Source organism: Sorex araneus, chromosome 2 (assembly GCF_027595985.1).
Source record: "Sorex araneus isolate mSorAra2 chromosome 2, mSorAra2.pri, whole genome shotgun sequence".
In the NCBI taxonomy this organism is placed as follows: domain Eukaryota; kingdom Metazoa; phylum Chordata; class Mammalia; order Eulipotyphla; family Soricidae; genus Sorex; species Sorex araneus.
The window spans coordinates 318740805-318753555 of record NC_073303.1 but is presented as its reverse complement, the minus strand read 5'-3'; the positions used below and the strand labels follow the sequence as shown (position 1 = coordinate 318753555).

General features: G+C 38.6%; 1 protein-coding gene across 1 annotated transcript in view; it reads left to right on the top strand.

The window, feature by feature from the left end:
* The window catches only part of IKZF1 (IKAROS family zinc finger 1), a 94377-nt gene extending 84139 nt beyond the window's left edge, over window positions 1-10238 (top strand). The window contains exon 9 of the mRNA XM_055127590.1: window positions 9248-10238. Coding sequence (XP_054983565.1) covers window positions 9248-9948 — 701 coding nt within the window. The 3' untranslated portion in view covers window positions 9949-10238. The remainder of the gene's footprint in view (window positions 1-9247) is intronic.
* Window positions 10239-12751: the final 2513 nt, after the last annotated feature.

Below are 12751 nucleotides of genomic sequence, written 5' to 3'. Positions count from 1 at the left end.
TGGGGCCTGAATAGTTAAGCACATAGCTACAATTGGAACTTTAAACCATTGCCTGTATGTCAGGGATAAAAGGAAGATTAAGGTGACACTTTCTACTGGGAGCTTGTGTCAAGGGTAGTTGATAGAGAAGTGTAGCAATAACCATCATACAAGTGAAATGCTGTTAAGTGCAAGAAGAAGGGTACCTATACAGGTGTAAAGTGAAAATTGACTAAGTATAGGGACCTGAAAGTATCAGTAACATTAACACTTTTAACTTGATAAAATTACTTGACCTCTCTGGGCCTTGTTTGCATTTTTTATCTTATGGGATAAAAAATATAGGAGTTTGTGAACATAAATTAATACTAAGGATCACTGTCACTGTTATCAATTTGCTCGAGTGGGCACCAGTAACGTCTCCATTGTGAGACTTGTTGTTACTGTTTTTTTGCATATCAAATATGCCACAGGTAACTTCCAGGCTCTGCTGTGTGGGCAAGATACTCTCAGTAGCTGCCAGGCTCTCCGAGAGGGGCGGAGGAATCGAACCCAAGTCGGTGGCATGCAAGGCAAATGCCCTACCCACTGTGCTGTCGCTCCAGCCCAATACTAAGGCTATAAAACATTTAGAAACTCTTCTGTATAGATCAATTATTAGCAGGGGGAAAGGGTAATGTCCAAGGAAGAGAATAATGAGGTCACTGCCAGGACAAGGACTTGGTGAGGTGACTGTCTGAGATAGACCTTAGGGGAGGAATAAAATGTTAAACCAATGGAATGGTGGAGGAAAGGAAAGGATTCTAGACAGATAAAAATGAGCATAAATCGTGATACTTGTGATACTAGAAAAGAATGTGTAGGATTTGATTAAAAAGAATGGTCTGCTTGGAACTAACTCTTGTGCTCACAGAGAAGCAGCAAAAATAGTCTCAGTGTGCTTGGTCTTGGAGTTAATGGCCTTCCCATGCCAAGGTGAAAGATGTATCCTTAATTTGGTGTGGATGAGGGAAGCAGATTTTAATCATAGCAACATCTTGTGGGAAAGATAGCAAGTGCCAAAAATTGATTGGAAAAGGTAAAGGAATGGGAAGTAGAGAGAAAAGTAGAAGGTAAGGAGTAAAGGTAAAGGAGGTAAGGAGGTAAAGCATCAGCGCAAGAACCTCAATGATGGAAGTTATTAGTTCCGGTGACTCTAGCAGAGTAACACAATATGATATGCATATAAGTTTTGGAAAAAAACTATTTCTTGATTAATCTGCTATTTTTCAAGGACCTTCTGGTCCTTGGGAAACTGAAAAATGCTTGTGGGAGAAAAGATGGATCTGTAGTGGGGTTTCTGGTTAAAATAGCAGGAAGAGGAGAGGACAAAGGAGAAACCAAGTTTGGGTGGACCCCAGCCCCATTCCTGAAGCTTAAAATATACTCAATTTTGACATGGTGTCATTAATGTTTGCCATAGGCTGGGGGTTGAGAGATAGTGGAAGAATAAAAGTAATTTTTAGAACCACTGTTTGGAAACACTGTGTGGGAGTCACCCACGTACACGTGAGTGTTTCAACTATGTAAGGGAGAATAATTTAAATTTCCACTGCAGGGTGGAACTGCAATCATGGTCAGAAAGTATCTATCAGTGCTCAGACTTCATGTAGCACATGCCGAGGTGGGAAAGCAGTCCAGCTTCCTCACTCAATAGATGCTGGGGGTAGAGACATTTGGTTGGGTAGGACAAGAGAGATTAAATGAAGATAGAGCAGCCAGTAAATCCAAGAATTTAGTTATTAGTCATCGGTCTAGGCGAGACAGGTGCGATTTCCTCCTTCAATTTAGTAAACTGGAGAATGCTAATTACTTTGGTCAATGAATATGCGCAGCCTGCTCAAGCTTTTGGAAACATCAGAACAAATGAGGCAGTCACATCAAGTAAAAGCAAAATTTAGGTGATGCCTTGAGTTTTAGATCCTTCTGTGTAAAAATATAAATCTGATCAAGTCAAAGTAGAATCAAGAAATCCACTGGGGAGAGGTAGGACATACCGGGAGAGTATAATAGAAAGAGTTGGACACACGTAGCAGAATTTTGAGAAAAAGTGTAATCAGAAAAGACCATAAGGTGTGATACGTAAGTGATGGTGTTTTCTGTGAAATTTTTGGCACTTTATTTATAGAAGACTATCTCTTCTTGCCCTTAAATACCCACTATATCCTCACTTCCATTTGATGGGACTTCCATTTGATGAGCTTTCTCAGTCAGCCAATACTATCTTCTCATACTTTCTCTATCCCTAAAATTAAACAGTAAATGCATCTGAAGGTTTCTCAACCTTTAGATTCTGAGTGTATACTTTGTATAAAATCAGAAAGTGTGTAAAAATATTAGTATCATTCTTGATCTGATATGATATATAATTATCATAATGGATCCATGCTGATGGATGAAAGAGCTCTCTCACATGCAAGAGACCTCAGTTTAAGCTCTAGATCAGGTATCGTTGGTAACCTGGAGCATTAATTCCTTAGTCCCCATCTATTAAAGAGATGTAAACTACCTCCTGGACTGCCTTCTTCCCAGGTTTGTTCAAAGGATAATAGGTGATGGTTTGGCAGTGTCACAACACAGCACCTTAAATGTATGGTAGTTTTATTTTAATGCTAAATTTTACGTGGAGTTGCAAATATTTTGCTTTATTTTATTTTATAGGTGATCTCTGATTGAATTTTTTCAACTAAATTTGTCATGGGTTTATATTTATTTTAATTTATTTTTTTTATTGAATCACCATGTTGAAAGTTACAAAGCTTTCAGGCTTAAGTCTCAGTTACATAATGCTCGAACACCCATCCCTTCACCAATGCACATATTCCACCACCAAGAACCACAGTAAACCTCCCCCCCACCCCCCGCCCCCCAGCCCCCCACCCCGCCTGTGTAATTGATATATTTCACTTTACTTTCTCTTTACTTTGATTACATACAAACAAAAAAACTCACTATTATTGTTTGGAGTTTCCCCCCCAGAGTCGGACCTGCTGGAAAGGAAGCATTTGATAATTTGTTTTCCATTGCTGAGGATGAGGAGATATGAGGTCCTGTGGCCACAGTAGTGGCCGTGAGGTTCTAGATTTCTGTATTTTAGTATTTTAGTGACTAAGTCCAGAGGGCTTTCTGCCAGAGGTTGCATCATTGCTAGCTCATACCTCTCTGTTACTTTATATTCCACATATGAGTGCAATCTTTCTGTGTCTGTCTCTTTCTTTCTGACTCATTTCACTCAACATGATACTTTCCATGTTGATCCACTTATATGCAAAGTTCATGACTTCATGCTTTCTAACAGCTGCATAGTATTCCATTGTGTAGATCTACCAAAGTTTTTTTAGCCAGTCATCTGTTCTCGGGCATTCGGTATTTTTCCAGATTCTGGCTATTGTAAACTGTGCTGCGATAAACATACAGGTGCAGATGTCATTTTGACTATACTTTTTTGCTTTTCCGGGGTATATTCCCAGAAGTGGTATTGCTGGGTCAAATGGAAGCTCAATTTCTAACTTTTTGAGAATCGATCATATTGTTTTCCAAAAGGGCTGAACCAGTCGACATTCCCACCAGCAGTGTAGAAGGGTCCCTTTCTCCCAACATCCACGCCAACAGCAGTTGTTTTTGTTCTTTTGGATGTGAGCCAGTCTCTGTGGTGTGAGGTGATAGCTCATAGTTGTTTTGATCTGCATCTCCCTGATGATTAGTGATGAAGAGCATTTTTTCATGTGCCTTTTAGCTATTCGTATTTCTTCCTTGAGAAAGTTTCTGTTCATTTCTTCGCCCCATTTTTTGATGGGGTCATGAGTTTAAATGTCCATCAATCTCCTTCACCTTTATGTCATCAAAAATCTCAAAAGTTTTTTCTTTTACTTTTTTACACTGGTGCTGGGATCAGTGTTGGAACATTGCATGTCGAAGACTCAACTATGAATCACTTTATGTATCATGGTGCTTTAATCAGATTAAAGAAAAAAATTTAATAATAAAATTAAAATTTTTATTTTTAAAACTTTTTATTGAATCACTGTGAGATAGACCCCTACAAAATTGTTCATGATTGAATTTTATTCATACAACATTCCAACACCCATCCCTCCACTGTGTACATTTCCCAGTACCAGTGTCCCCAGGTTTCCTCCCATCATCACTCCCTAACCTCACCCCCTGCCCTGCCTCTATGGCAGATGCTTTCCTTCCCCCTCTCTCTCTCTCTCTCTCTCTCTCTCTCTCTCTCTCTCTCTCTCTCTCTCTCTCTCTCTCTCTCTCTCTCCTTCTCCCTCTCCTTTTGGGCATTGTGGTTTTCAGTCCTGATATGAAAAGGTTATCAAGAATATCCCTTTACCTACTTTTAACACTAAGTTTTTGACCAGCATGATCATGCCCACTATTATTTTCATGCCAGTCTCCTCTCTATCTTACCTACCCTCAGCCCCACACACTTGGTTAGATCCAACCATTGACCAGATCTCCTAAACCCTATTTTCCATCGCCATGATTTCTACTACATATTTTTATATATCACAAATAAATGCAGTTATTCTATATCTGTCCATCCTTCTCCTTCAGACTCATTTTACTCAGCATGATACTCTCCATGTCCATCAATTTATAGGCAAATTTCATGACTTCATTTTTCCTAACAGCTGCATAGTATTCCATTGTGTAGATGTGCCATAGCTTCTTTATAATTCATCTGTTCTTGGGCATTCAGGTTGTTTCCAGATTCTGGTTATGATGAATAGTAATGCAACGAACATAGAAGTGCAGATGGTGTTTCTGCTGTGTGGTTTTGGGTCCCCAGGGTGTGTTCCCAGAAGTGGTATTGCTGGGTCAAATACGAGCTCAATTTCTAGTTATTTTAGAAACTCCATATTGTTTTCCAAAAAGGCTGGGTCAGTTTGCATTCCCACCAACAATCAAGGAGAGTCCCTTCTCCCCACATCCATGCTAACACTGATAGCTTTTGTTCTTTTGTATGTGTGCCAGTCTCTGGTATGAGATCATATCTCATAGTTGTTTTGATCTGCATCTCCATAATTATTAGTGATGAAGAGCATTTTTCATGTGCCTTTGGCCATTCAGATTTCTTCTTTGATAAAGTTTCTGTTCATTTCATTGCCCCATTTTCTTATGGGATTGGATTTTTTTTTCTATAGAGTTCAACCAGTGCCTTGTATATCTTTGAATACATCTCAAATTAGAAGTGTTAAATAGCATGTGTCACTATACATTCTGAATAGAAATTCTGCAGAATCTTATTCTTGAGATTCCCTTTTGTTTTCTTCATTTCTTATAAGTCCTCTCTTTTTTTTATAAGCACATCTTTTATCCCATCAATTAATATTACTCTCAGAGGTATGAGTTGTTCTTATGTGGGATAATTTGTCTTCTATATCCATTAGTATCTCTTTATTTTTTTATTCATATATGCTCACTGATGTTATTTTATTTTTCCTCTATGTCATTTCATATTTACTAGTTTTTCTTATAGTGCTTGATACTTTTATTCCACATGTTAATTCTGTAGTAATATCAATTAAGACCTTATTTTGTTGACTGGAGCATGAAATCTTTTTCAACTCATTCTGGAACTTTAGTATGCTTTCTTTTAGTATAATTTTAGTCCATGTCACAAAGCAATTATAAGATATTTAATCTCTTCCTTGAATTAATCTTTTTTCCTAGTATGTGCTTATTGGTCTCTGTTACTTCCTTTCTTCTCTTGCTTTGCAAGAAAATATTTTCTCAGTAACCATGACATTTCTTTGATCCTGCTTGTTCTCCTTGGGCTGATATAGCTTGATTGACATTTCAACTTTCTTCCCACTGTATCTGAGACTTTTTTTCCTATGAGATCTCTCCACTTTTCTAAATCCTGAAAGAATGCCAAGGATGGGCGATGGGGGATGGGGGGAGGAGCAAATCAGGTAAGGCAAAATGTAGTCTTTGTTAAAGACTTCTCTTTGCTCTCTTAACATATTGTAGGATTTGAAGGGGGGTGGGGAGAAACAGCAGTCAGTGTGCCTGGTTGGAGATTGCTTCCCAACCCCTTGGAAGAATACTCTAGAACTTTAGGCTACCTCTTGCAGCACTCAGCATCTAGGACATTGGCTGCCAGACAGCCAATTTCACAAAGCACTTCAGCAGTGTTACTTGGTTCTTTTTAGCAGAACTTTCTGTTGCTTTTTAATCAGAAGTGGAAAAAAAGACACCTATTGGAATTGACTAAGAAATTAGTAAATTGGGGCCAGAGCAATAGTATAGTGGGTAGGCCATTTGCTTTGCACGCGGCTGACCCAGGTTCGATCCCCAGCTTCTTACATAGTTCTCCGAGCTCTGTCAGTAGTGATTCCTGAGTGCAAAGCCAGAAATAACCCCTGAGCATTGCCAGGTATGACCCAAAAAGCAAAAAAAAAAAATTGAGTAGATTACAGAAGATATAAAGGATTGTTGGTTCATATCGAAGGCTTTGAAAATGAGATTAATAGTTGAGCTTTGCCTTATGTCTCATGCCAGAATTTTCTTTTCTGGGTTATTGATTTTTTAAATATGTATTTCACTAGAATATGTGACCTTTTTGTTTGCTGACACCAAGGTAAAATTTATAGGTTTTTATTCTCACTTTATGAAGTTTAAGGAAAGACAAATTCTGTATTCACTGAAAGTATCCATTTTCAGCATGTGACAATATAATATATTACATATATTTTTCCATTCATTTGTTAATGATTCCAAGTTTTTTAAAACAATAGCTCTCAGTAGTTGCTTGGAAAATTACAGAACCAGGGCACTGGGGGGAAAGGATGGTCAGGTGGGAAAGTACCATTTTGGTTACTATAAGTGCTTCATATTTACTAGAATTGGCCACCATTCCCCTTCCTGTTTCCAGATTTGGTTGAGGGATATACTGAGGTACAAGTGAGGGCAGAGTCATTCTTTTGAAGGGTGAATGAAACAAAATGTGTTTTATTTTCTTTGTTTTTGATTTTTATTTCTGGCTCTTTGCTCAGGGATCACTCCTGCTGGTGCTCATTGGTGTGAAGAATAAAACCCAGGCCAGCTACTCACAAAATAAGCACCCTCCCTATTGCACTATCCCTCTGGTCCCTCCAACACAAAAGCACATCGTTTCTGTGTTCTCTCTAGTTACTTCTTTCTAGAACTTAACGCAGGGAAACACCACTTCTCTTTTGACCCCTGCCATTCAGTTTGCAAAGACATTTTTCTCTGTGCAGTTGATCTGGAGGGTGTGACTGTAATCTAAGGATCATTGTTCAATTATCAAAACATGTGCCATTTCTGATACAAGGAGATTAAAATGAATGAAGTCAGGCTGTTATATGATAACAATCCACTACAATATTCAGAGTGTAAGAACCATGGGGTTTACTTATTTTAGTATGGTTATCAATGGTCACTGGTATTTTTTAAGGAAAGAGCAATTAAATTTATGAACTGTGAATTTTTTCTCCTATTCTTACTAAGAACTAGAGAAGACCTTGATGTCAGACATCAGTGTGGGAGAAATGAGGTCCTCCACTGCCACCACCCATATCCTTAACTAGATGCTGGGGAGAGCCACAAGTAATTTCTTTTCCTGCAAATCAGAAGGGAGCTTCCACCTATACGTTTTCCTTTGAACAAAGCATCACTAGTTCTAACCTTGCCTGTTGAGAGAATGTTGCCCACACCCAGAACTCTCACCATGCCTCCACGCCCCTCATCTTTCTCCTCTTGGTGTTTTTGGGGTTGTTCAGTTTTGTTTTGTTTGCTTGTTTGCTGCTCTTAGTGTTAGGACCCAAAATCCTACTCACCTACTGTGTTTCTGTAGGTCAGAAGTCTTGTGACACTCTGGTATAAAACTTTATCTTTGTGGGACTTTTCAGGCTAGAATATGTTCTTTGTGTGATCATACTTTAGTGTCTGTCTTCTCTTTTTGGCTGCAGTCTATGCTGTCGGCCCATTTGTACTTGTAAAGCAAGTCAGTTTCATAGTCCTGGTGACTTTGTTGATTCATGAATTTTCTACTTAAGCCAAAGATCATGAATTTGAAAATAACATAGAGCAAATGCATCTTCAAGGAAAGTTTCTTAATTTCTTTGTGAAAATATTTACTTAAAAGGTATTTATGAGAAGTCAAAACCTTTCTCAAATTTTACCTTTCTTGGGGCAGAAATTTGCTATTCCTACATACTAGGTACCAGCTGGTGAATCTCTGAGGCAAAGCTAGCTTGCTAGCTTGGTGATTATTGATGTTCAGTAAATTTCTGAATCTATATCTATATCCCATGTAGTTCCCTTATTTTATTCCCATATCTCCCCCATTTATCTCTATAGCAAACAGTGCTGTGCTGCTAAGGATTAAAAGCGAGTTCCATTTGAGAAAGGATGTAGAGAATGACTTTTAAGTCTAAACATTCTTTTTACGCTCACTGCTAGTTGAAGTCCTTTTATTTTATTATAAATTAATACAGTTGACCATTGAACAACTTTGGAATTAGGAGCACATAACGCCCATCCCAATTGCAAATTAGAGTATAGTTTAAAGTTGATTCCTTCCATACCCATTAGCCTTTTATCTTCTGATTCAGCAAGCTAACCAACAGACACCTGCATTAAATCTGTGAATGCAGACAGAAAAAAATTGCAATTAAGTGGACCCTGAAACTTTAAACTCATGTTGTTTAAGAATCTACTATATATAGTATTCTTATATGTTTATTTTATTTTAAAGTATCACTGTCATAAATTAAAACGTTACATATCTCAAATAAGAATTCTATACAATATTGTGAATAATATATAAACTTAAATATATTATATGTAATAAATGATAAATATATGATGAATCAAGCAGTTATTATAACTACTTATAAAAATACAGAATTTAACATTAATCTTTAATTAAATGTGATAATGTTGAAATATGCAGTGATTTTGTTAGTTCACTTGAGTAAATGCATTTAAGTTGACATGTTCCATCTTTCCTACTGTTTATTTATGCAACCAAATTTCTTTAAATGCCCACCCTGGGAAGATCCCCATGCGAGGCACCATAGGCATAGATTCTTTGACTCCCTGACTTAAGAGCTGTTTATGTTTCATGTCTGCTGAATGTTACAACATAAAATACCCTGAGGTTAGGTGCCCTCCCTCACTTGGTATTCATGTCTTCTGTTGTTCCCATGTGTACAGGTAATCATGTCACACTGATTTCTACTTCTCACAGGGGACAAGTGCCTCCTAGACATGCCCTATGATGGCAGTGCCAGCTATGAGAAGGAGAATGAGCTCATGCAAACCCATGTGATGGACCAAGCCATCAACAATGCCATCAGCTACCTGGGGGCAGAGTCTCTGCGTCCACTGGTACAGACACCGCCTGGAAGCTCTGAGGTGGTCCCGGTTATCAGTCCAATATATCAACTCCACAAGTCCCACACAGAGGGTCCTCCACGTACCAACCACTCAGCCCAGGACAGCGCTGTGGAAAATCTGCTGCTTCTCTCCAAAACCAAATCAGTGTCTTCTGAAAGAGAAGTGTCCCCCAGCAATAGCTGCCAAGACTCAACAGACACCGAGAGTAATAACGAGGAGCAACGAAGTGGCCTCATCTACCTGACCAACCCTCATTCCCGAAACGGCCTGTCTATCAAGGAGGAGCACCAGGCCTACGAGATGCTGCGGGCAGCCTCTGACAGCTCCCAGGATGCCTTGCGAGTGATCGGCATGAGTGGGGAGCAGATGAAAGTGTACAAATGTGAACACTGCAGGGTGCTTTTCCTGGACCACGTCATGTACACCATCCATATGGGTTGCCATGGTTTCCGAGATCCTTTTGAGTGCAACATGTGTGGCTACCACAGCCAGGACAGGTATGAATTCTCTTCCCACATTACCCGAGGGGAGCATCGCTTCCACATGAGCTAAACTCCCCTGCACTTCATAGACCTCTCAGAAAAGCACAAACAGATGCTTCCTACCATCGGCCTGAGCAGAGACTGGACACTGGATGAGAGCCTTGTGCTTTAATTTCTAAGTGGTTTTTATTTTATTTTGTTTCGTTTCAATTTGTTTGGTGTTTGATTTTCTTTTAAAAAACAAGGAGACTTTTATGATTAGATGCTAAGTGATATTTGGAACCGTCTCAAATGGTTGTCACTTGATGTTTCTATTCACTGCTACCTGAAATTCCCTCACCTAACAAGCAAGCATCCCATCATCTTATGAGAGAGTGTTACAATCAAGTCAAATCCTGGGAAAGAATAGAAGTCACACACCATGTGTGATTTCTGAAGCTGCAGCATCAGTGGCCATGGTCTCCAAGGTGGCCCTGCAGGTGGGCAGATGTGAGGAACCCCTCAGCAGACTGGGACACTATGCAGAGGGCCCGTGCCAGACTTCATGTATCATGTTAATCTATTATGTATAGTGAAACAGACTATTGGCAGAAAACTGTATAGGGTCCACTAAATAAAGTAGGTGGGGAATCTTTACGACTTGTTCCCAGTTTAGAAACCACTTGAATATTGCTCAAGTGGCTTCAAGGCTTCCAGGACCCACTATCGGTGGAAAAACGTCAAGGGTTATCTAAAGATGACTATTTTCTCTTCTTCATCTCCATTTCTTCTTCTTCATCTCTTTAATGACCCAAAAGTCTATCACTACATTTCCAACAAAAGTTCCGCAATTCGGACCTTAATTCCTTCTCAAGTGGTAAAACATTTTAGAAGCCAAAGGTTTAGACCAAATTCCATATTCATTTCTTTTTTTAATTTATATTTTTTATCTTTTCTTTCTCTGAGCTTTTCTGCCTATCTCAGGAAGCCTGTTGCCTGCAAACCCTAGACCTTATTTTTCTAAGAACATGCTTGCAGGCCTGTAAATTTGCAGTAAATTAAATTTACTGCAGGTAAATTTCTTTCTCTATCTTCACTGTATATTGTTCTTGTTTTAACAACAAAAAATGAAAGCATCCAGGATCATTATTAATTTCCCAATTTAAAAAAATACAACTAAAGAGGCCAGCAGATTATAATGCATAACACCTGTTTTAAACTCAACTTTCAAAGAAAGAGATTAAAACTCTCTACTGTAAGGGTAAGGTAGCATCCATGTGTTTGCAAATAAATAGGAGTCTTGACCCCATGCCTTTTGTCACTGGGAGATTTGTAGATTTGGGGTTAATCATGTGACCGAAGCTTCACCAATACATCCCATTTTACTCCCATGCATGTTAAGGAAAAGGCAGGTGGAATTAGAGTTGAGAGCACTGCCCCATTGATACCAGGACATCCAGAGCCTCCTCAAAGCCTTACTAATAGCATTTGAGGATTATAATCCCAACCAGAAAAAATCTCCCTTCATGTTAAGTAGGATCATCTCAAACAAGGAATAGTTTACAATTTTAGTTATCATAGAACATGTATTTTCTGAAACTTCCTGAGGTGAATATGAATGGACAGGGAATATTGTACATAAGTACCATCTGATAAGTACCATCTTTGAACTACTAACAGTACATAATTTAGATATTTTCTTGTAAGAACCCTCTGTTGCATTGTGGAAGACTTGGCAACATGCCTGGTTACTCTTCCAACATGCCAGTTAGCATCCTCAAATAGTAATCAAAAATACCTTCAGAATTTTCCAAGTATCCCCTGAGGGTTAATTACCCTCACATGAGAAATCCTGCTCTCAATGGATTGGGGAAGCTTTCCAGAGGTAAACACACTAGAAGTATCATCCCTGATAGCAGTCTTTATCCGCTGAAGATTAGTTTTCTCTGAGAAGACTAATAAGTGCTCCACTGAAGTTATTATAAATTCTATAATTTGTTCTTCAGTCTTCACAAACATATTGTTCATATACATTCAGGTTTTGTTGAAAGTATGTAGTTTTTTTTAATATTCTTGAGTCATGGATTTCTGTGCATACAGATGATATGGCATTTTGAAATTAGAAATAAATTAAATAAATCATTCATTTCAAGCAGTGGCATATGGATGCGATAAATAAAGGAACAGAGAGAGGAGTGGGTCTGTTGACAGACGTAGCTCAATACGCAGTTACAGAGACAGTAACATATTCAAAGTAAGAAACTGCTTAGATTGCTACTGGGCTGGCTTTTCTTTTTTTTTTTTGCCTGCCCTGTTCTTTTCATCCTGCAGAGTCAATTGGCTGAAAGGAGATATTTTTCTGAGTGGCTTCAAATAAAACTTAACAAGAACCATAAATAGTGACTTGGGGATTCTTTTCTAAAATTCTTTCCCTTACTCTCCCGGCCCTTTGGCGCCAATATAACTATAAGACATATTTTGTTGTTTTATATTACAACACCATTTTTCTTTAAAACTATTGTATTTAAAGTAAGGCTTCATATATAGCAACAATTAGTGAAATCATGTTTGAGGCCATGTCCTGTACCAACAGCTGAATCATGGTTTTCTTCTAGATGGTAAAAGTATTTTTGCATGATCTCACCACTGTTTTTTGTTCTGCATATTGTTCTTTCGTCTGTCAGTGTGTGTGTCATGAGAACTACTGTATACTGAAGTCTGCCTTGGTCTCATGCCTTATTGTTTTTAAAATAAGTGCCACAGAATTGCGTGCTATGAATAGCAGATTTATCTGTGGAATACAACAAGAAATCTCTCCTTAGCATCTCTCTAATTTCTCCATCACCCACCTTCCCTGGATGCAGGAAGTCTGGACACATCCTCCTACCCAGGAC